Source organism: Limanda limanda, chromosome 21 (assembly GCF_963576545.1).
Source record: "Limanda limanda chromosome 21, fLimLim1.1, whole genome shotgun sequence".
Lineage (NCBI taxonomy): Eukaryota > Metazoa > Chordata > Actinopteri > Pleuronectiformes > Pleuronectidae > Limanda > Limanda limanda.
In genome coordinates, this window is record NC_083656.1 from 12,957,913 (window position 1) to 12,983,715 (window position 25,803).

General features: G+C 42.2%; 2 protein-coding genes across 2 annotated transcripts; one reads left to right on the top strand and one right to left on the bottom strand.

Moving 5' to 3' along the window:
• Positions 1-13,730: 13,730 nt before the first annotated feature.
• Positions 13,731-15,621, top strand: dlx3b (distal-less homeobox 3b). Its single transcript, XM_061095275.1, has 3 exons — positions 13,731-14,073; positions 14,801-14,985; positions 15,304-15,621. Exons 1-3 carry the CDS (start codon positions 13,731-13,733, stop codon positions 15,619-15,621), a joined length of 846 nt encoding a protein of 281 aa, XP_060951258.1.
• A 6,541-nt stretch (positions 15,622-22,162) lies between these two features.
• Positions 22,163-25,594, bottom strand: dlx4b (distal-less homeobox 4b). The gene is made up of 3 exons (XM_061095305.1): positions 25,273-25,594; positions 24,156-24,349; positions 22,163-22,420 (listed from the first exon to the last, which is right to left on the bottom strand). The coding sequence occupies exons 1-3, from the start codon at positions 25,592-25,594 to the stop codon at positions 22,163-22,165; spliced, it is 774 nt and encodes a 257-aa protein (XP_060951288.1).
• Positions 25,595-25,803: the final 209 nt, after the last annotated feature.

The window sequence follows — 25,803 nt, forward strand, 5'->3', positions numbered from 1 at the left end:
ACTGTCCGGTGGCACCTGTTTTTCAGATTAGCTTCCAGACAGACACACAGAGTGATGGGAGACAGCGGGACACAGTCACTGTGCTCTGGACACGAAACAGCTGTTACACAAACTCAAATAGTAAACTCTCCAGAATTTTTCATTTGACATTTTGGATTTATGATTATTTGACATCTTGCCAAGAGTTAGAGAAGATCGATACCAGACTTACTAAATACAAAGCAACAACCATGAGCCTGGTTAGCTTAACTTAGCATAAAGACTGGAAAGGGCAGGTTGTGAAATCAGACCAGCAGCATCTCCGAGGCTCATCTGTTTATACGCCATATCTTGTCTAATCTGTACATGTTGTACATGTTCCAACCAGAAGGCCAGCGGTTCGATCCCAGTCTTCCCCATCTGAAAACTGAAGTGTCCTTGGGCAAGATAATGAACCCTGAATTGCCATTTAATCACTACTACAACAATTAAGAATGAAACAACATAGCTCTATAAGTGCTAGTGTAAGTTGATGATGCCTTTGGACAGGGCAGAGCTAGCCCTTTTTCTGTTCCCAGTCTTTATGCTAAGCTAGGCTAACACACAGCAACAGAAACCTGCAATAGCCAAGAAGAGCAAGTTGATGGGAAACCACCAACTGGATGTTGCATACTGAACCAAAGCATGGCTGCCTACAGCACAGACAATACTTTCGTCTCCTGTACAATTTAAATGGAGGACAAACTTCTGGAACTGTGGGAACAGTTTGTGTGCCTGTGTAATGTGTCCTGTTGTTTTTCCAAAACGTTACACAAACGGCGCTAGTCCCCATCATTTTTTGTTTCTATCCTGCTTTATCCTCGGTTTGATCATGCAAGTCTCTGGAATTGCCACTCAGAAAGCGTGTGTTCAAACACCAGGTATGTGGTGATCCGTCTCGACTGCATCATCATGTGTGCGTTCTCACGATCAAAAGATAAAGAATCAGTCACATCTATTGTATTGTTCCACTAGAAAACCATCTAGTGTGCAGCAGGCACTACAAGTCACCTATAAAAACACACATGGGGGCAGCATTTTTCTAGATTGTTTGGTCAACTGCAAATAAAGATAGGCCGCGAAAGGAGGGGTCTCGCTAAAAGGGGCTAAAGTTCCAGCAATAAAGCAAACATGTGTATCTCCCAAAATCTCAAAATATTCCTTTAAAAGTTTTCTTGGCTAACCAAATAGTAACAACCCAGAGCAGAACCTTTGTTGGAGATGAATTTCTTAATGGAGATATAACTTGATAGAAATATACTTAGAACTGGGCAGTTCATTACTTCTGTAGCCTATTTTCATTTTTCAAAGCACCAAGGAAAGAGAATAATCATTTTTGGAAAAGAACATCAGGACCAGTAGTAACAAGCACCTTTTGGAAAAAATATCCTCTATGGTAAATGTTGCATTAAAAGTTACAGGAATGTGTGATTAATGATTCACTGAAGGCAGGTTTGAATTAAAACACTGGCTGTTCAGTAGTGCACGCTCAGTAATGTTTAATCTTTAAAAAGGGAGTTCCTTCAGCATTCCTTCCCCTACCCATAGAGACTCTTTGTGTTAAAACGAACAATTCAAAGCAGAGGAGTCGCAGGTAAAGAAAGAAATGTCTGAGTTTTATCTGGCTGTGTTCCCAGACGACTGATAACCTTGGGCAAAGTGCTCTTGAGTCTGAAAGTTTCAGAGACGCAATAGCCACTGCAAAACAATTCTAAAACCATACATTTATTATTCGACCTGTGCAGCTTTGTCGGGTATATATCAGGCAAGACCTTAAGGGGTAGGTGGATGACAGGGCTATCTCAATGGGGAATGACCTTTAACCAGTCATAACAGGACACTCACTGACTTTTTCCTTCAGACCACCGAGTTATGAGGATTGGCTGCTGCACGAGCTCAAAAAGGTCACGGGAGCGTTTCACCTTTGTCAAGGTTTTGCCCCTCCTCCCACGGGACGGGTTAACTCTGAATTTGATACTTAACAACCTTGAGAAGACCACACCGTCACCAGTGTGCATTGTTTACCAAAGGAGCAGTTGCCTCTGTCTGGGATCCTCTTTCAGAAAGTGCTGCATTACCTCTACGGGCACACTGCAGGAAAACAAAAACATGAGGCGACATGTTGAAAAAACACTGCGTATAGAGGCTTTGTATGGATCTGTGAGCGAATGGGTGACTTTTACTCTCAGGCACATATCCATCCCCTGTCTGCATATAGCATTTATTGTTTACATGCAGTGCCCGTTCTGAACCTGCCTGTTTGGAATGGGCTACTTTCTTGTCCTGTGTTAATGCTGTGGAGCCACTTCAGAATTATTCCTTGTCATTGTTGAGTGCTTCTCAAACAGTAATGAAATATACTGTTTCTTTTTATTGTTTGTGTGCTGGACTCTGTGTACAGAGCTTTTTAAAAGTCTATTGTGCAGAGTGAAGTTAGAAATCTCCGTGCTCATCCTACCTGGTTTAGTTGCAATGAAGATTTCATGGTGAATGTTATTCATAAAATTAAACCGAATTTACTTTATTACCGTTCATGTGTGTGGCTCATTTTTAAGTTTGAATTATTGACTTAACTGTTTTTTTTCCTTCTCATATTTGCCATGTCTGCTATTTTTAGGTCTGTGAAGCTATCGAAACAATCTTCAGACCCAAGTTAACAATTTTTCAAGATCCTTGTATGTTCACACACACTGGTCCAATAAAGTGCTACACAAGTACTGCCCATATGACGTTTATGCTTAATTCTAGGTAACACAACAGCTTTTGTTGTTGTTTAAATATAAACGTTTTAAGTTTTAATATCATGAGATGATGCAGAATATTGGCTCACAAATGTCTGTAAGCGACACTGACAAACTGGATATTTATATCTACATTCACCTGATCCAATTGTTAACAGCCTCACTATTCCTCACCGTGGATAAGAGGTGAATATATGGGGCAGTTAATCTGATGCACGGGGCTGTGACCAGGCCTAATGTAATCTCGTCGACAGACCGTTGAATAATGACACAATCTGGAGGGTTACTGCAGTAAATCTGACCAGCACACACAAACACAAGCTCACTCCCACACTGCTCATCTTCCCTCCTGTGGCAAAGTGAGTTGCTATGATTTACAATGCTCCTTACAAAGCCTCCTTCCTGTCTGTGCGGCATATAGGCTGTTTGAATGGCCGACCCCTCCACTTCACTGGTTCCCCGAGACCTCCTGTAAACAAACGTGTTTTTTTTCAGTCTTTTGATCGGCTGTTTGCAGTCGATCCCAAGTAACCACATGGTGCCACTTTGTTTATGACTGGGCGTCGGTGACCGGCGAGTTCATGTAGGAACATAAAAGGATGTTTTTCTTTTTTTATTGAGCACATGTGTGTTGGTTTTCGAAAGATAAACACGGTGGTCGTTGTCTGTTTGTTTTGAATGAGTGGAGAGTGGCAGATGGTTCAGATTTGATTGGTGGTAAAACTGCTATCACGTTAATAAACTGTGTGTGTGTGTGTGTGTGTGTGTGTTTAGGTGGTTGAGTTTCAACAGTAGAAGCAGAAATATAAATATATAAATAAATATATACAAGTAGAAATATGTGTGGATACTGTTTAACTGTATGGACTGTATTTGAAGACGGATGACATGCCTCCTCTTCCTGCCACTATCAGGCAATGAAGCTTAAATATCTCGGATACGAACTCCGCCATCTTCCCCTTTGGCTTTGCTTTTTGTCCTCCATCTCTATATAGTATCTATGGTACAATCATTACAATTTTGGTTGGTAGAACTGTTTAAATGTGTTTGAATAGTGCTGAATATCACTTTCAATCTCTACGTGAAAAACATAACAACAGGTGTGGGTGTCTTTCCTGTGCAGGCTCTCATTTGTGAAGGATTTGTGCGGAAGTGTGTGAAAACCCACAGAGTGCATGCCTGCAATTTGTGTGTTCAGCTTCCTCTCAAGCGAGTGCATGAATCCACTCCAGTCCCCTTTAATGTGTGTTTGTGTGTGTGTGTGTGTGTGTGTGTGTGTGTGTGTGTGTGTGTGTGTGTGTGTGTCTGTGTGTATGTGCGTTTGTGTGTGTGAGAGAGTGTGTGTGTGTGGGAATACAGAGGTAGGCCCTTTGTTTCCGATGAAAAAAGGGGGGGGCTTTACTCTACAGACCTGCACATTTTCCACTCAATTGAATGGCCCTCTCAGATCATTAAGTGTCCATTCATTAGCAAGGGACACTGGTGGGGGAATCGGCAGCAAACCAAACACAGAGAGGCCTGGCTGGGGGGGGGGGGGGGGGGGGGGGGCACTGTCCCTCACACTGTGAACTGTAACACTGTGGGTGGCGGGAGCGTTCATGTGTAGCACCTGAGATGTCGTGCTCCGATGTGGTCGCAACTTCCATGCAAGCTTTTAATCAATAACATTTTATCGTGAACTAGCATGGCACTTCGTAGAGCATTTCTAGTTTTTTATCGTTGGTATATATAGGGAATAATATGTTGAATGCCCATGTTTAAATCTAGAAATTAACTAAATCACCATGGTATCAAGATCCTATTGATACACACGCTCAACCAATCATAAGTCAGTCTGAGCTGTCAATCATGTTGTTTCACATTGTATTTATAGCATCAAATAAATAATTAAAACCAGACTTACTGGAAAAATTGGCACTGAACTACCTAATATGACAGAAACCAACAATTTATTTGACTTGCACTGTCCCATCTGCTTACATGGAGCTGCCAGGGTTCATGACCTATACTGCAATCAGCAGCCAGGGGGCGTTTAAGGAGCTTTGGCTTCACTTTTAGGGAGCCATCATGTCATCCATCTTTATAAACAGTCGATAAGTAACGAATGATCTCCCTCAACCCTTTCAGAGGAACCATGTTGTGCCGCTATATGCTATTTTAATTTCAGCTATTTTGACCTTTTACAATTTGCTTCTTGCTACCTTGCTAACTAGTTCTCATGCACTCTTAACACCCAGTGTGCTCGTCTTACTGCAGAATCAACAAGTGAATATAATATAACTTCTGTATTTTCATAGTTGAGCTAATCCACAGCTTTTTGCTGCATGTGCAAAATGCCTGCGTTGCTCAAGCAGCTGCAGAAACGACCCTTGAGGTACCCTGAGAATCACAGCTCAAGGCCGGGCAGCTCCTCATGTGAATCCCCTGTTTCCTAGACTACACGTCATTTTGTCATCCCTCCCCTGCGGACACCAGATCCAGTATAAAGACCTGCAAGGGAGACGTGGGGGGGAGGGATGAGGATGGGAGGCAGCTAATCTCCTGGGGCTAAATGTTAATGCAGAAACTTACTCATGGTCAGGTGGATTAGAGCGTCTTGTAGTCTGACGCACTTTGTTTCAACTTGACTTTACAGCCTGACTGACTCACTGTGCCACTTTTGATTTAGTAGAGATGACTGCAAGTTTACAAGTTGGAGTTGAGAAAGCATCTCTGAGGTTTTTGTGTAAGCTGAGGAGGGAAAAGTGGGCAGAACGGGAACTCCCAACGTCTGCTGTGCTCAGGCATGCCCAGAAAAATGACAGCTCTCGACCCAGCGTGAACAAGCCCACCAAATAACTAGGTGGATGTTTCACACAGGACTGTGATTAACCTCTCTACAGAAGATTCCCAGCCAGGCATTCGAGTACATACAAATTTTGTTTAAGACAAATAAGGTTGTGGGTTTCCTTTACGTGTGCGTCACAATGTTGTGACAGTTGAAACCTTTTGAATTTAATGTCATTATTAATAGTTTATCATTTATATGTAGTTTAAAAGGAGGTGTGGACATTTAAATGTCACACGTTTTAACCTGTCTTCTACGTTGTTGTAAGTCTTTTTCATCCTGAGATATTTGTATTGTTTTTACTGTTTTTTTTCAGTTTTTCACTCATCAAGTGTAAAAAAACATGCTCACTCACATGCTGTGAATTTTACAGACATTTGTCGGCCATATTCTCTCATCGAGCTGATGAGTTGCACATTTTACTAGGGAGCTGTACAGGAAAGGTGCGCCGAATATGCACGAAGCAACTGACTCAGACATTTTTGTTCTCACGCACAGTCAATCCAGAAAATTCCAGGAAAATGTCCAATGAAGCATGTCCTAAAACAGATCTAGTGGGAAAATTGATGAAACTCAGATGTTATATTGGGGGATTTTTATATTCTCAAGATGCAGATAAAGAAGCTTTATTTATTTGGAGTCTTTAAAGACTGACTGTTTACATTATACTTAAGACCCTAGCCGTTGGTGTTAAAGCCACTTCTTTTCACACCATTTTCACAAGACTGTGATGAGGGTAGGATGAGGGAAAAAGCAAAGGGAAGGGAACACACCAGGAAACATCTGATTGTGTTTTGATTGAGCGGTGTTATTCTGCTCGTAGATAATCACCAGATAGAGGAGAGCAGTTTCAACTAGTCCTCCGTGCATCTCCGTCTGAGCCAAAACAAACAGGCTTGGATTAGGGTGGAGCTTCCTGTGAGAATCCTGGGAGAGGGCATCTCAAACTGGAAGACTCTCAGAGAGTGTATCTGTAACCAAGGCGACTTAATGCACTCTCCAGTGATAAGCACCAACAAGTGGGTGACAAAGGGGTGAAGGGTCAAGATGAACTGTGGGATACTGGGTACTCGGAGTCATGGGACACTGAGACATTTGCAAACCTTAATGAGCATCACTGGGATAAAATTGAAAGGATAGATTCTAAAATATGAAAACACATGCCACCAATAAATCCTCAACCCAAAAAAAAGCTAGTTATTGCCTCGTGCATTCCGTTGGCTTGCAGCCCACTCACACAGAGGCCTCAGTGAATACGGAAGTTTGAGTGGACGGCGAACAAAGAGGGAGTAATCAAAGAGGTCTCTCTTTCTTTTGATCACTCCCTGGACAGCTGTTTGTGCAGGCCACTCGTACTCACTCGCTCTTGGCAGAGTGGAGCCGGGGAACAGATGCATTCGTGTCAGTGAGGGGCTGCCAGGATGGGGACACTTGTGCGGATGGCTCTGTGCAGCATCTGGTGCCGGTGCCAGCTGACTGGAAATGGTGGAGAGGACCATTAGGAGGTGATGGACGGAGTGAGGGAGCACCGGGTGTCAGCGGAAACAGAGAGACGTCAGAGGGAGGAGAAGAATTATTATTTGAAAAGGTTTTAACGTTCAGAAAAAACATAATCTTCCTCTGTCCGTTGCTGTAGCTCTTCTTTTCAGCCTCTGTATGAAACACTAGGTTTTATCTCCTGTTTCTTTAAGCCCCCCCTTCTACTCTGATTGGCCAGCTGGCCCCCTTTGTTGTGATTGGTCAACCACTTTCTGCGCATGCAGGAAACGTCAACCTCCGTTCTCGCTTTACCGGGGCTGTGATTGGAAAGTCAGAATTATCTCCTTTCCTAACCACTATTCCTTGACCCCCGATGGAATACGTCACAGGGTCGAGGAAAGATGTGAAGGAGAAGACGTAAGGAGTTCGGAAAGGAGATAGGAAAGGTGAACCACAGTGTCGACAAACCACAGTGTGAACAAAACTGAATTGTTGAAATAATATAATAATTTGAGGAACATAAGTGGAGAAAAAAATCATTGTGTCCATTCTACAATCATCAAATTCAAATAACTTTTATATAGATTTGTTGATGTTGTGATGATTAACTCAGGAGCTCAGATGATCATGTGAGGATTCAGTTCTGGGTCGTGTCATTTTCTTTATATTTACGTGGGTGTGTCCAGATGCAAATACGAGCTTGTGTCGCTTTAAATGTTGCTGCTGCAAATAATTGTGGGGCGGAATTTTCTCCTTTCCTTTCATTAAGGATGGTCTGATGTTTCCTATGCTAAAGGAGATAAGATAGGAAGCACTGAAGCTCCTTTCCTTATCATTTAGAGAATTCGAACAGCTCTTATTATGGCGGCCGCTGAAATACTCCCCAGTCATTTCATATAGTTTGGAAGGTTCCTCAGCAAAACACTGTGGGAGAAAATACTTGTGGCTTGAACGTTGCAGATGTACACAAAACACAACAATAAAACACAACACAGGAAAGAAAAACTGAAAAAGCATCATATGCGTCAGAAAAACCAACGATGGACAGATGACACAGGAAATTATTGTTTTACAAAGACTGCGTCACATCTTTATGAGGTCATCTTGGCTTATCTATATAAACACACACACACACACACACACACACTAGTGGGTTGTCAGGCTGCCAGCTCACTGCGCCCACAACAGAGTCGGGCCGGACAACGCAATTAGCACAGGGCACTGTTGCAAAAGCTGATTGACATGGAATGTTGTTTCAGGTCAGAGGCCTGTTGTCTCCATCCAGGAGGTTGTTTTGTTTACATCCCCACATCTAATCAGAGAACAGAATGAATATTTGTATCATGGACAGGAGGTCTGAGTACAATAGCTTAGATATTTCTGACAAAGAGTCAAATACCATAAAGTACTTACTGCAATAAAATGTGCTTCACCAGTGTATTGTGACCTTTTCAATATTGTTTTCAAATCCTATACTGTGGATCCATTTTGGCTTTTTTTCAGTTGCTATCAACACATTGTTAAGCATTATGTGGCAAATTTCGATTTGTGAACATGGGCTTACAATTTGATTTAATTTGATTTTTGAAAATAATCTATTTTGTTAGTTTAACCTACATTTGATTTTAACATTCATCCAAATGATATGATATGCTAGACAATATGAGAATATGATCAGTATCACCATAATGTTGAATCACAACTCAGCCACAAGTTAACTAAACTAATGTTTCTGTTACATTATTACAGTTCTGATAAAATATTATGAAAAAGTGCACCTTCTTGTGATTTTCAGTGTGAGATGCAGATGCTTAGCTAAAACAACACCTTCAATTAGAAACAAGCCTACGAACATACATATTCACAATAAATGGGACCGGTACTGAATATCTAACAGGGTGAAAGGAAGTGTGTTAACTGCTGAGCATGACTGGAGAGAGAGAAGTGTCATTAGTAACCCATTAGAGGCATCAGATGGCCGATAGCAGCAGAACCTCTCTGTCTCAGTGTGGGTGGAAGCAGCTCCACAGGGGAACATTTAGCCGAGCTTTAGAAAGTGTTTTGGATATCTTTATGAACGTGTGTGTGTGTGTGTGTTTATTTAAGGAAAAGGTCATGCCCTTTTAACATCTGGCCACATGTGTTTTCCATTAGCTTTCTGACTTCCTTCGCAACTGGGGACCCCTGGGACCACATTACTCAGGTCTTACCTGCATGGTTCCTTTTTCTGGTGGTTTTAAATGTGCAACACACACAAACACACACACAAACACACACACACACACACACACAAACACACACACACACACACACACATGCAATATCTTTGCACAACACAGTGTCTTGGTGTGAAGAAGCCTGGGAAAAGCGCAGGGCCTTGCTGGTTCCATGTAGCTGAGCCAACTTACAACACCGCTGGGAGGCTGGAACAATCATTTCTTCCAGGAAAATCCCATCTCACGTCGAGTATTTTTAGTTTGGAGGGATGGGAGCGTTCAAGTAGCTGCTGGTTTCAGGGGAAAGCCTTGTATTTCACATTGTGCCTTACTCTGTTCATGCAGCTCAGTGTTTAGCTTGATGCATTTTTCTCTTCTTGTACTTAATAGACCTTAATATATACTTAACAGTATCTGGAAACATTTGGAGTAAAGACTGACAAGAGTTTACTTATGAAAGAGGGAAAGCATCAGGTGATTTTCATGTCTGCACACAACACTAATGGTTCAAAGTCCTTGACTCATTGCCATCTTCTCTCTTTATCTCTAATCAGGACGGGAGAGGGAGGGAGAGAGAGCCAGAGAAAGAGAGAGTTAATAGACTTCCGAGTCTCCCACTCACGAGAGGCCACTGACTCCCACTGTTCAATCAGATCAGCACAAACTAGCCAGTGGCGTTTCATTATCCCGGGGAGCTCGGCGCTGTTGCCTTGAGATTTTCAAAGGGAGATGAAATTGCGTGGATGGTTATGGGAGGGAAGCGATGAACCGAGTTTGTTTATAGTCTAAACATCCTCTGCAGTGTAGGTGTGTGCACACTGCTGCGCTGGTGGGGATCCATATGAGTTGTTTATTTGTGTAGGGGTTAAATTTAGCATTCACTGTGGCTATAGACGTCCTTATAGTTCAAGTCAAGTCAACAACCACAGTAGATCACAGTGCTGCACGATAAAAGAACACACAAATAACATAACAAATAAATGATCTTTACTGGAAGCCAATGCAGAGATGTCAGTCCAGATGAGATGCTGTGTCTCTTCCTGAGTTATCAGTGTGGCAGCAGCATTCTGCACCAGCTACAGACATGACAGGGCTAATGCACAAATAAAGTAAATTCATCCACAACCAAGTTAAGGCATTTAAGACAACCCTCAGGTCACTAAAAGAGAGGAAGTGTTTCAGTTTGTTGAGGTTCCTTAGTTGGAAATAACTTTAAAGCCTTCAAATGTAAAAAAAAAAAAAAAAAAAGATAAAAACATCCGATGACACCTGTCTGCTCCTGTGGTGTCATCTAAGTGTCCGTAAGACACTTTGGCGGAAAACAGTGTCATTTACAAAATTTTTTTTACCCCATATATCCTCCTACAAAGCCGCATTCGTATTTGGCTGTTAAGCTTTTTATCCCTGAAACTCCAAATGTGTATTGTGGACTCAAACACGTCATAGTGGTGAGTAGAAAATGAGTGAATTCTCATTTTTGGGTGAACTATCCCTTTAAATTAAGTTAATGTACTGGTGAAGTTCAGAGCTGGGTCAAAGATCTGAAGTTCAGTAGGTTCTAGGTCTATACATGCTCGGTGTGTGTGTTTTTTGTTACTCTTCTATAACAAACAGGTGCAGCGCATTTCTGAATGTAACCTGCAGCCCCTTGAAGCTTTCAGAGAGTGTTCCCCGGAGCACGGGAAAACAGAATGTGCAATATTCCTTTTGAGCACTTCATAACAGTCTATGAAGTCTGGATCAGGAAGGCCGGAGCTGATATTTTCAAATTGAAAAACCCGAGGGGAGCTGCAGGGCGAAATGCTGGGAAAGAAAATGTCCATCTTGTACTTGAAGTGATAAGTTTTCAGCCTCCGTCTTCCTGTCAAGGTCCCGAGACATGTACTAGACTGGTATGCCTGTGATTCTCACACATACTTTGTGTCTGAGGGTCACTGCCATCAGTGTTGCTCTGTTCGGCCTTAAGCACTTCCCTTAATCACACTGCTAACTGAGGAAGATTTGAGCAGTTTAAAATTGGAGGGAAATTGCTTTCGCTGAAGGAAAATGGCTTCATTTGTAAAGTACAGAACAAAAGCTTTTATTTTATTTTATTTTCTAGACACTGATTAGACCTAGTTAGCCAGTAATTGCTGGGTTTTCACTTTGCCGGGTCTGAGCACTTGTTGGAGCCGAGCCAGCTGCTCCACTTTTTACTCACTACCACAAGAAAAAGTACAAAACATGTCCCCAAACGGTGTCTCGTGTTACTGCGAGGTGAGCGTTTTGATTGGTGGACGATTGGTGCAGAGGGTTCATTGGACTGTGAGCAGGATAGATTTTCACCTGAGGATGAATCCCATTCTCAAACGGAAAAATACCATTATTTAAGGTAAAGATTTGTACTTTAAACAGACACCAGATCACACTATGAACCAATATGTCTATGAGTTGAAACAACGTTCGATATGTTTCAATATTTAATGTTAATCCAACCTTAAGAGGAGCCTGGTGTTGATACACACGATTTTTTTTACCTAAACTAATGGACAGTTATAAAATCAAACATTAGTCTCCCACACACGCACTACACCGTCATAAACAAACACTGAACAATAATGGGTTACATTCTGTTATATTTTCTCTCTTTCATATATTTTTACTATGTTTTTATGATGCACAGACAATGTACATATATGTATAGATAGGTACATATAAACATATACAACACTATAGTATTTTTTAAGAGACACCGCCACATTGAATTATGGGACATAGGCCCCATCTAACGGTTGTTCTGTGACACTACAACAACCCAATAAAATCAGCCTCTACATTCATGTCATCTTTCAGGGGTGAAGATACTGCAGCTACTGTGAAATGGCGACCCGTAATGGCGAGAGATGGAATGTGACAACGTTTAAATACTTTCTACTAATAATAATACAATATAGTTTTGTCTGAGTCCAGATTCAGAACAAAGTATTTGCAGGACCCAGGTCATATATATTGTGCTGTAATTGACAGTGGGTGGAAACAAAATCTAAAAATACCAAAGTTTAATTCGGACAAATTTCATAAAGTAGTGGGTCCAAACGAATTGGTGTTATCTTTAAGTTGGGACTCTAAATTCCTGCTAGAAATACATTTTTTGTGGTCTAATTTACAATTTGGTGAACTGACCCTTTAAAAGGCCACTTCAGTGCTACACACATTTACCAGTAGATGGCGCTAGTGTATCAAACATTATGGGCTAAAGGGGGAAATACAGATCGAATCAGCGTGTCGTTTATAAACATGAGTTTACAGCTTTTGTGAAGTTTGTAAATTTGTAAAACAATGGAGAGTGTGATAAAAATACATTTATACGTATTCAGCTGTGTTAATCTGCATCCATGTATTTTACACTGAAGAAACTAAAGTTACATTTATGAAGAAATACAACAGGGGGTGCTGCAGACCGTGCTTTCGACTGACAGCAATAGACGCAGATAATATTGCAGAACATATTATTTATCAGTGTTTGTTTGATTTTTTTTTTCTTACAAATGAAGCACAGTTTTTTTTAAGTGAATCAAGAATAAATAATTTTCCTTTGTAGCCTGTACCTCAAACAATAACACAATGTCCTTATGAACAATGTGAATGAAATTTGCATTAATATACACACACACACACACACACACACGCGCGCACACAGACAGGCACAGACACACACGCACACAGGCTACGGAGGAATTCTTTCTCAGAGGAGAGTCGTTTGCCTATCTGCTCCATCTCTTTCACGGTAAGTTCACTGTCCGCTAACACCTTTGAATGACAATGGCGGTGTGCGAGTCTGACTGGCAGCCTTTCAATGGGCTGAATAAAGTGTGATCTCGAGGCACTGTTAGGAAAACATTGCATAAAACAATTAAGGTGACGGTCTGGCTGCAGGTTTGGGTTTTTTAAGAAAGCCTCTGGGTCGCCATTGTGTTGCAACACCTTGGTGCCAGCCTCAGGATGATAAGGAGGTTAATGGGAAAAAAAGGTGCGTGTATTGTTGGATTGACAGTCCCCAAAAGTATGTACAGCCACATGCTCGATCAGTGAACAGGTATATGCAAATCTATAGCAGTAAAAAACACTCCTCGTTGGGAGGTATGCGTGCAGAGGCGCTCTCGGCTGAAGGCTGGGTTTCACCACGACCTCGCCTGGAGCGTGGAAAGGGGGGGACGCCCTGTAGCCAATGAGAAGGCAGCATCCAGCCCAGCTCTCTATAACTCTGTGTCACAGAGCTGAGCGGTGGCACAACTAAAGTTTCCGCAGTTAGGATCGGTTCAGTGGACTATAGGCTCTCTGAAAAGCCGTGCGTAAAGAGCGCGCACACATAGAGACTACTAGTTCTTCACTGCGGATTGAATATTTGCGAACTCCACGTCAGACAGAAATCCACCCCTGGACTTTTTACTCTGGAGGGCTGCTTTCACCATGAGCGCCGGACAGACGTATGAGAAGAAGATCGCGAGCATTTTGACCGACCTGCCTGGATCTATGACCTGCCACCCGAGCTCCAAGGACTCCCCCACTTTGCCCGAGTCCTCGGTGACGGACATGGGCTACTACAGCGGACAGGCGGCCCTGGGCCACCACGAGTATTACCAGGGTCAACCGTACGGACAGCCCATGAACTCTTACCACCATCAGTTTAACCTGAACGGAATGGGAGCCGCCGGAGCGTACGCCACTAAATCTGAATACCCATACACGAATAGCTACAGACAGTACGGACATTACAACAGAGATCACCTGCAGGCCTCGCCTCCCAGCTCAGGTAAATATCGAGACGCTCTCCTGCTTATTCTGCTGCGATCGTCTTTAGTGTGCATGGTTTAATCTGTGCGTAAAAGTCAGGTCAACTGTGTGTGGACTGTGCGAGCCCTGGTTGTATGGAAATACAAGTCACACGGTTGATCTATTATTTAATGAGTTTTATTGAGCATCGACAATGAATTAGTGAAACCAGATCAGGTGTTTTATTTACGTTTCATGTAGTTATGTTACGTTCATGTTTAGTTAACAACGTCAGTGAAATGAAAGTCACTTGGAAGGAAAAGGAAAAAACCCAAACACTCCTTCAGGGTCTGGTGTTAATGTCATGTTTTAACAGTCTGCCTGGGAATGAGTCAGTCACTAACTACTGACCATAAAATAAGAATGATTTGATTAAAGCTAACAATATTCACCCTACTCTTTCTTTCACGTTTACACTGGCAGGCCAGATTGGAGAATTGACAAAATAACATCATCATGGTGGCGTGATTTAGTTTTGACTTTAGTTTTGTGACATTTCTTTTTTGGCCAATCTCTGAATTTGCCAGTTGACACATAAATATATTGAAAAAACATCTACTTCTTAGAATTTACATTGCGTCTAATCTGAATTTCGTAGCAATTGTCCTTTTTAATTTATTGTAGCTCAGAGATTTATACTTTAACAATGCTCCCGAGTGATCTGATTTATTGACTTATTTCTGATGTATTTTCTTTTTTATTTGTAGTGAAAGAAGAGCCAGAGCCCGAGGTTCGTATGGTGAATGGAAAACCGAAAAAGATCCGCAAGCCGAGGACGATCTACTCCAGCTACCAGCTCGCTGCCCTGCAGAGGCGCTTCCAGAAGGCGCAGTACCTCGCACTCCCCGAGAGAGCAGAGCTGGCGGCTCAGCTCGGCCTTACCCAGACACAGGTGAGCTTCCTAACACTTGAGAATACATAATTCATCAATGCGTATAGAGTGACGCGAGTCAGCGTCCCTGATATTGTCAGCAATTAGCCCTGTTATTATCCATCAGGGCGTAATTACGCACACAGGACGTTGGTTACGTGTGTCTCTTAGTTTGAAGTACTTAAGTCTAACAATTAAAATGCGCAGGGAAATATTTATGAATATATTCATCTACTCAATATAAAAGCAAACAATTATTTAAAAAAATTAAATAATGAGTAGCTCTTCTTCTTTGAATTTTCAGTTGCATTATAATTAAAGTATGTGCTTCTTTCCCAGGTCAAGATCTGGTTCCAGAACAGGAGATCCAAGTTCAAGAAGCTGTACAAGAACGGCGAGGTTCCCCTGGACCACAGCCCCAACGCCAGCGACTCCATGGCCTGCAACTCCCCGCCCTCCCCCACTGCCGTCTGGGAGAACAGCACCCCCCAGGGCACCCCGATCAGCAGACCTCAGGTCCCACAGCCGACGCACAGCTCGTCGCCGCCATACCTGGAGGATTATAACAACCACTGGTACCAGCAGGGATCACACCTACAGCACCCGAGCACCGTGCACCACCCAGTCCCGCAGCAGAGCGTGGGAGCAGTTTATTAACAAAGACTCCAGAGCAGATTGATCTCTCCAGATTTATTTTATTTTTCTCCAAACGAGGTTATCTCCACAATGACTCTGCAGAGCAAACTGGACCGGGAGCAGGCCTGAAGTGAAACATTGCGTTTTTCTTTTTCTTTTTCTGGATGATCAAGAATATTTCAGAACTGGGTTTTTTTCCATTCACAAAGCACATAAGGGATTTCTGGTCACTTGTGGCAGCATATTTAACGGATATCTGGCGTGGTTTTTAAATTATTTATCGCTTATGTTTTATTTCCATAACTTGTTTTTTTTGTAAATGAATAGGCCTATGCAACGTTTTTTTTAGCCTATAACCACAAACCGAATAATGACAAAACTGTGCAGTTGATCCATGCTACTATCAAATCATGCATGCGGGTTTGTAGATAGCGCCTAAAGAAAATAAAAGAAAACACTCAGGTCATATTTATATGGATTTGTACAAAACGTCGAAGGTTGTAAATATGTGTTTATATGCAGAACCACTATGATCATATTTGTTTGAAACGGAACGACTGCACTGCGGTGCCTCCAAAAACCATTTTTATATTCATGTAATTAGTCAACTTGTTGCCTTCTTGTCAATTGAATAAAGGTGTTAATTACATGTTGTGTGTCGAGCGCCTTTATAAACAGACTGTTTTTCAGCCGCCGCTCCGGAACAAACCGTGCAGAGAATTCACTGCAGTCGTGAGTGGCCCGTGCCAGCTTAAAAACACAGTGTTCCAAACGAAAGGGAATTTATCAAAGTAAAAATCTAATTACACAAAAAAAAGTCGTCATTGCAAACCAGTTTAATTCCAGCATCATTTTGTGAACCTACTAAAAACTTAAATACCACACAATGTAATCGATTCAAAATGTCACATATAGTGGGAGCAGTATCATACTAATTATTATTTAATTATAACACATTTTTTATTATTATTCATCCACTTGAACACTGACAGTCATGACACACTGGGCAGTGGTTCAGTCATGCACATTAAAGACGTGATAGTGTCCATGTCTATCACATTTAATATTACTGCACTATAGTTCATATTTTTCTTTAAAGTTCTTCCATCTGCTTTGTTGTTTTGCAAGATATCTCCTTATATGTTTTATAAGACCCTACGTATAGGCATGTATATCATAGTCTCTAAACCCCCCCACCACTGCGTGCTCAGTAACACAGGTTGGAACGGCTGCAGTGCACCGAGCTGTGGAGCGCGCTGCGTGCAAAGCGCTGCAGGAGGAGGCGACACGCACGCAGACATGTTGGAGTCACTCGGTTTTATTACTATTCTGTTGCCAGAAAACAAGAGGGAGAATTCAGCGCGTAGCACAAAGACGCAGAGAGACAGAGAGGGAGGCGGTGGGTGGGGGTGGTCTGGGGGGGGGTGGGGGTGGCCTGGGGCGATCTCACGCGCACACGCACGCGGACGCAGCAGGGTGGATTAAAAAAAGCGGCCAAATATCGAAGGCATAAGGAAACACGACTCATGTGTTATTGTTTTTTGAGCGTTTCACTTTAGACACTTGGATTTGAGCCTAATGCATTTGGTGAAGCAGTTCCTCCAGAAAAAGAAAAACGAGACTGAAGAAAAGCAGGTTTTTAACTCTTGGGTTTTCTTCACCTCGCACGTTTACTCCAATATTAAAGCACGTGTTGCATAATAAAAAAACACTTTGAAAAATAGGGGGGAAAGACTATTTCCAGATAATAAATGGCCTGATCCATGTGAAACCTGGAGAATACTCTGATAATAATGACTGTTATGACAGCGACAATGACAAACTCCCCTTTCCTCTTTTAACCTCAGTTTGACCACACAGCCACATGGATTATTAAATACAGTACACACACACAAAACATTACGCGACGGAGAAACCGCTAATGGCGATCTCATCCACATGGACCACCAAGGCGCCATTACGCACGGGGATAAAATGCACTGATGAGGGTTTTTATAACCCTTTTCTACCACCTTTAGTAACTGGAATGGTATGCGCCCGGGACCGGAGGTGTTACTGTATGAAACTTTATTGCAACGTTGTGCCATAACAGTCAATTCAGAACGTTACAGGCGTGAGATTTTTGAATCAAATGTCTTCTGACATTTTTATTTGATTTGTCTTGAATTGGATAATTCATTTCTGGATTTACGAGGAGAAAACATGTTGGAATAAATCTTACAACTCACTTTTTATTAAAACCAATTTTCAAATAATTCAATACAATACGGGAGATAATTGTTCACCTCAGAATCTGAATTCATAACAAAAATCAAAAATATATCTTTAGTGTAATGAAGATGTATTTATATAATTAAATGATTTCTCTGGTCGAATTTTTGTATGAATGACCACAATTTTGCATATTTATTACTATTATTTTATGACATGCAAAGAGAGACTTGGAACACTATAAGATAAATTGTACTAATATTACATAATTCTTTATATCACAATATTTTAATTTATAATTTTCTAAGCCTAATTTAGATCAAATAAACATTATAATACATAAAATAATATTTCCCACAATTTATTTCAGATCAATCACTTGGACGTGTTATTTAACCAGGATTTCAATAATTGGACCACAAAGGTTTTAGTGCACTTGCATGTTTCATTGACACCTGTGACTTTCAGTGAAGAAGCAGATTTCTAGCAAACTTCAAACACATTCCATCACCGTTTCACAGCTCCTTATTCTATCTCCCTAATGTTTCCTTGAACTCAACACCAGTTGTCTGCGGCATCTCTCACCACATCAGTGCACTGTGCTGATCTGACAGAAGCAGCTTGATCACTATTGCATTCTAATATCAATGAAATCTCATCAAGGGTACGTGTGACCTCCCCTCGGTGGCTCCCTCAGCATGTGTGGCCCTCGGCTGTGCGCTGTCAGGGGAAACATTTGTGCCGAAGACAAACGTGTGTTAGCCACCGGCTGCACTTGTATGTGTGAGCTGTCAGACATGTCCATATATGTCATCTCTCAACCATTAACTAGTGCAAGTAGCCATGGAGGTGGAGGTGAACTGCTGAACTTGAATGTGATCCCTGCATGGCAGAGCATCCCAGCACCCTAAATAGAGATGGTGCCCGAGCCCCTATAAGACCACCCTAACCCCTGCAAAATCAACAGTTAGGTGTCAGCACTTGTCTCTGGGGTGCAGCGATATGGGGTTGAGATGGAGGTCGGGAACTGAAATGCATCCACGGAAAGACTTCAGCAGCTGTCCGACACTTAGTACCGGCCTGGGCCGAGTCCTCTGCTGCATTAGCATCACTCACTCTGTCCATTCTGCTGTAAACTGGGATGAAATGACGGAGGAAAGGCATCCTTGACAGCTGTGGACTTGTGAACCCTGGCTGACCTGCAGACCAGGGACAGGACTGGCCTGCATGGGCTGCGTGCTGATTCCTCCCAGCCAGTCATCACATCCTGATAAAGCCTTCCCCTGCCTCGGTGCTGCTGCGGCACAAGCTCACCTTGACCCTGGAAACTCCACACAGGGCGTCCAGACATGGGTTAACAACAAAAAGATGGCTTAACTGTCAACACAGGGAATCGGTCTTTGATGTGAACAGGAGAAACCTTTGCTTAAGAACCAGTCACAATAAGATTTGAGGATTATCGTTAGGAAAGATGCAGGTTTTTTTCTAGCATCTATACTGAACCTCATAAATAGTGCTGCTAACAATAAGCTGTTAGCAGAAAGTTGAGTTACTATTAAAGCTTCTTAGCACATGAATTGCGGTTGAGTCAGAAATAATGTGTGAATTTACTCTTTAAGACGATTTTTTTCTGATAAATAATGATAAAATTACCCAATTGAAAAGATTTCTACAAACCAGTTGTGTGTGTGTGTGTGTGTGTGTGTGTGTGTGTGTGTGTGTGTGTGTGTGTGTGTGAGTGTGTGTGTGTCAGTGTGTGTGTGTCTGTGTGTATTTGTGTGAAAGTAGGTCAGGCCTTTCCATTCAGATGAGTCATGCAGCCACTCTTTCTCTAACATCTATGTTGCTCACAATTACCAGAGATGTCAGATCACTCAAGCTAATAACAATAATCACCCCAGAGACCTGCTTCTGCTGCTCGCCCATTCACTGCAACTGGGATTTAATAACAAGCTATTTTCACTCTCATTGCTATCCTGCAATTAAAACCCATCAGACACCTTGTATCTGATAACCCCCGACCGTCCGCATGCATTGATACAGCCAGACTTTCCTTTATCATCTGCCCCTGCTTCCCCACTCCCTCCTCTCAGCTTGTCTATTTACGCGAGGAGCCTTTTCACTTTCCCTTCAATCTGCCTGCTTGATAATTGGCCCCCGGTTTGAAAGGTCCCACTATTGTCTGTCCAACTCCACGAGCCATTATTCTAATCTGGAGATGTGAAATTGCCTGTAATTTTCCCTGATGCCCTGTCACTTAGTTCAGCAGAGCTAGCCTCGTCTTCCCCTGGCCCACATGTTTAACAAGGCACATAATCATCAAGAATGAGGAAAAGGACAGAGGGGTGTGCATGTGTGCGTATATATATATATGTATATGTGTGTATATGAAGAAGGAGATGTTAATGTAACACAGCGCTTGTTGTTGTGTGAGGGCATGAAGGACTGAGGACATGGGGCTCCGATGTGGCTTTGTTCTTCAGTGAAACACCTACAGGCTCCACACCTCCTGCACCGGGCTGCAGTTCTCTGACCAAGGTAAGACAGGAACTCAATGAATAGGCTGTGAATCTGCTGTGGAGAGTTGCTTGGATGTTGTTAGTGCAAGATGGCACGTTCCCTTCAAATGCAATAATATTTGAGAATATGCAGAGTGGCTCTCCTTCTAAGAGCCAAGACCTCCCTGTGAAAAATATGAGCTCAGTTAGTTTACTGCTATTCAGTAAAACCAGTTTCTGTGCATGTATTTTTCTGCTGAAGCACAAAGAGACTTAAAAACGAGTTGTCACGACACTTTAAAATGGCAGCTACACTTGATATATAAACAAACTGTTTTCTAATGGACGTAATTCTCATGTAAACATGGATGGTTAGTTATTTCTCTAATCCCTCAGTATGACATCACATCAGACAAACAGTACCTAATGTTTGCCAGGACAGCGTGCAGGAGAAGTGGTGGAGGAGAGAAAGGATACAAAAGGAGCCACCGGATGATTCGTGAACGGACTAATCAGTTTAATTAACAAGAGCTTAACGCGCCATTTATTCTAGAGCCCCAGCTCACACCGAGGCGAAGCGTTTGCGATGAGATGTAAATATCTCGTTTTCTGTGTTTAAACAGTGTACACGCCAGAATGTGCTGTAATCAGTGCGAACGACCATCAATCAGGCGCAGTTCATGGGGGGGGGGGGGGGGGGGGGGGGATGTCGCAACCGTTTGTCTTTTCACCGCCGTAAAGTGTGTGCTCTTCTCGAGGGGAAGGAGTTTAAATGTCTGGCTCGCTCGTCCGATTTGCCCGGCTCCTCACGGCATGTGTCCCCCCTGTCGGGTGGAAAAAACCGGGATGTGGCCTCAGATGTTCCTCGCTTTTTCAAACGCACAAAAAGTGTAAATATTTGTAACCTTTGGAATAGTACATGGAATATATTTTTCCATTTCAAACTATGTGTTTTCTGTCAACCTGGATTTAAAATTCTATGAGACAGTTTGAAAGGCACGCAAAGACATATTGTCCGTTTATCCCGCGCGTAAAAGTAGGCTGAGCGCAACCACTGTGCGTAAAATTCCATGCAACCCTTTGCGTTATCACACTGCTTTCTCCCTCGAGTTAGAGGCTATATGCTTGCCTTCATTCTTAACTCATTATTTTAAAACATAAAACCAAGACAAGCTATGGTAAATATACAAGCAACCATTTATTTCTTACCTGGAATATGTATAGATGTTTTGAAAATCACCTCTCGGGTTTGGGTTAGGGTTAAGCTGTGCTGATTTCCCATCAGTTGTGATATATCTATCACGCTGATGTTATCTAACTCTGCACACTGACACCGGAGATACTGTGTTTTTATCCCCAGGTCAGTAGTGAAAAGATATGAGAGTCTCACAGTTGTGTCCGGTTGTAATTAATCTACAGCCGCTCTTTCCTTGAAGCAGCTATACCCCAACAAACGTGTCAAACAAGAAATCATTCATAACGTCACCTCGACAGGTATTTATTTGCATAACGCAGGTTTCTTGGATCATGCAGCTGAAACGTTATGGCCTATTAGTAATAATGCACACAAGATATCTGTAACCGGTCTCTTACACTAAATCCACATTTCACACAGACGAGGCCGTGCCATCCACGCTGCAGCGACATTATAACAAATCAAAAAATAAAAGTAAAAAAAGCATTTGATGCCTGGTAGAATTTATGATTCCAAACGCACAAGAAAACAGTGAATGTCTAAGAAACACACATTTAAACACAGCCTTGTTCTGAGAGGATGCCTTGAGAGAAACCAGTGAGTCCAGCTTCTTCCCAACAGGCCAGAGCACCCATGGCCTGCATGCGCAATAATCCACTCACATCATCTGAGGCCTGGGCACCGCGTCCTGATGATGGGCATGGTGGTTTGGGTACCAGTGACCAAAACTGTTCATGTAATTGTTCGGGTGCATCGACGCGCCCTTGTTCGCCATGGAGACCTCCCAGAGCTGGGGCATGCCGGGCGAGCAGGGGGAGATGGAGCTGGTGCTGTGGAGATGTTCCCCCTCTGATCCGCTGCCATGCTTCATGATCTTCTTGTACTTGGAGCGCTTGTTCTGAAACCATATTTTCACCTAGAAAAAAGAGAGAAACTGCACATAAGCGTCACTGTGGTTAACCATCAGCGGCAATATGAAGGGAATATCAGAGCGAAAGGGTTTAAAGAGCATTTTTCCCGTTGGTAAACGTTTCAAAATTGGCCTGAAGAGAATGCAATAAAAAAACAATAACAATAAAAAAAGAGGAAAACTCGCCATAACTCTCATATTCTCCGTGTTGCTTTGAGTAAATCCCACACAGGCCTGATCATGGCGCACTGTTATTCATGCAGCCTCATGGTTGACTGGTATTTGTAATCTTTTAAAAACGGAGCTCCCTTATTATTGTTTTTATGAGCTCAATGGTGCATGAGTGTGACAGCAACAAGCCGAGACTGGGAATGAAAACATACCGAATAAGAACCTCTATGTCACTGACATTTCTGCTGATCCAGAATAGCATTTATATATTTGTTTTAAATATAGTGAGAGGATCAAAGTGGTAGATGAATAAATATCTGAGCGACAGCAAGGAGAGAGACTGTGTGTCATCTGCAGATCATTGTTGAAGTAACCGTTGAGGCATTAAGGACAAAAATGCGCAGGAGGCAGATCGGATGACAGATGAGTGGATTCATCTGTTTGTCTCTTAATTTGAAAGAAGAGTGAAATAAAACTAGAGAGAGAGAGAGAGAGAGAGAGAGAGAGAGAGAGAGAGAGAGAGAGAGAGAGGAGATAGAGAGAGATTTGAAATTAACAAATTAAAACAGTTGAATACTCATATATGTTATTTTTTGTGTTATATATTTATATTCTCCACACACACGTTCCACTCACGGTGGGTGCAAATTATGTGTGGTGATTATATATATGCCTCTTTTATAATTTTGTATTATCATTAATGTTTTTGTGATATATATATATATATATATATTTCCTATTCATTTCTATTCCGTCCTATTAAACAGTATTAATGGTTCATTTTGTGATTTCGTATTTTATATTCGAACATTTTGCATCAATCTAAATTAAAGTAAACTGAAAACAATATTACACACTGGATGATGTTGGAATACAGGATACTAAAACGGAAACTTCATAGTATTTCTTGAGATCAAGTGAAAAATCTAATTGGTGTGATTGTAACTCCATCCTTTAATCCATGCTTTATTTACTGCACTTATGTGAATGAGGCATGACCGCAGTCCATTTATTTCCCTTTTTAAATTTTTTTCTTAGCATTAATGGACCGTTATATACCTTGTAACGTACAGGTTACATTACATGATTTATAATAAATTATTGCAAAAACCCCGAAGATACCCTCAATTTGCTGGCCTGTAATGGTTTAAATAATTTAACTGCAGTCATGCCTCATTCACAAAATTTCATGGAGCAGGACTGACAAAGGAAATACAGGCTGGGAATTAAGTACAGTAAATAAGGCATGCATTAAAAGATTGAGTTATGAATCGTGGTTATTCATTTGATCTCCAGGAACACAATCATCCTAGTAGTATCCTGATAAGAAGTCTACTTTTCAATTTGCCCCATTAACTTTTTATGCAAAGTTAATATTATTATTAGATTATGAATTATGATTTTTTGAGTCTTTATTTTTGTATCATAAAAATGATTGCAACCATTATGTGCTGCTAAATAGTTATTTACTCAGGAATAATAATAATAATTATTATTAAAAGATAATGTATACTGTCGTCGGGTTGCAGGGGGAGGGGGGATGGGGAGGGGGGGGGGGTTGAAGGCCCACCTGAGTCTGGGTGAGCCCCATTTTGGCCGCCAAGTCGGCGCGCTCAGGTAGGGCCAGGTACTGGGTCTGCTGGAAGCGCTGGTGCAGAGCCTGCAGCTGCAGACTGGAGTAGATGGTCCGGGGCTTCCGGATCTTCTTCCCTTTGCCATTTAGACGAATGTCCCTGGTCTCACTCACCGTGGACTTCTCGCGATCTGGCACATTGAGACAATAAATCAGAGAAGAGTTTTGATTCCATAGCTTTAATCCTCAGGTTCTGACTGAAAACAAACAGCTTAAGACACGCATGTGACATTTAAACAGGATTTAAACTGCTCTGATAATCTCCTAAATGTTTTAGACAAACATTACGTAGTCTGCCACCTCAAACACAAGGTGAACTGATGAAGGATTGTATTTGACTGCATGGTGCCTGGATTCTTTACACCACGGGCCTTGCACAGCAAACTTTAATAATATCAGATCCAATCAATTTTTTGTGAATATGGTTTTATTGAATTAATGAGGCTTAATGTTTTACTGCAATATTTCCAAGGTGTTGACAATCAATTATCCTACGTTGAGTCATGTTGACACTTTAATTCTACAACAACACAAAATGCCAAAACAATCGTGTAGAAAGTGGGACATCGGTGCACAGAGATGAAGAGGAGTCCTGCACCAACACTGAGGGTGAAATTTTGTTTTTGAGGTAACGTCGACTATAATTGGACTCACCCACAGAAAATTATGGTCAATAAAATGAATGGCACCGTCTGCCTTCATTATATAACATGAGCGGTAAAGAGGGAGCATCCATATGGGCCTTGTTTGGATCTAGGAGTGAGAATCTGCCTGCTGCATGACGCGCACGCCCCAAATAAACTTTCGATATAAGGCCAGGGAAGGCAACATTATTTATATATAGCACAATTCGGACAAAAGGCATAATACAGTATAAATGACTTGTGTTTATTAACTTACCAAACCATGAAGTGAACTGTTTTTATCAACAGGGGAGTTTTAGGGAAATTGCGCAACCGTGCGTAATTACGCACAAGAATGATTGCAAACCAGAATTGTATAGCCTTTAACAACACGACTATTTACACCGATTCTATTCGACTGTGTCACATACCTGTCTGCTCTAATCTGCTGTGGGCCAGGCTGCTGCTGTTGCTGTGATTGCTGTGCTGGTAGGGCATGTACGCAGACGGGGGATGAGCGTTCACCGCGCCGGGGTAGGCGTAGCCCAGAGAGCGGCCATAGGACGAGCTGCCGGGGAAGGGAGTTTCGTGCTGGGAATGGCCGGCGGCGTGCAAGCCATGGACGGGATAAATGTGAGAGAGTCCCGGGGAGTGCTGCTGGTGCGCCGGGTGTCCGTGGCCGAACTCTAGAAAGGCCGACTTGGAGGGATCTGAGGCATTCAGACTGTCAGGCATGAACCCCATAGACATCATTAGCTAATGTACGCGAGTCCATAAACCCGTCGCTCTGAAGAGGGTTTCATGAGTTCGAGGAAAACCACACGGAGCAAATCCACACTATAGGTCCAATGCACTGGTGGTGAAAAGCCGATGAGCGCAGTGATGGGAAACAGTGTGCATGTTCACAGCTTCACAGGAGGCAGGAAAAAAATCGGATAAAAAGCGAAAGGAATCCTTCTTTA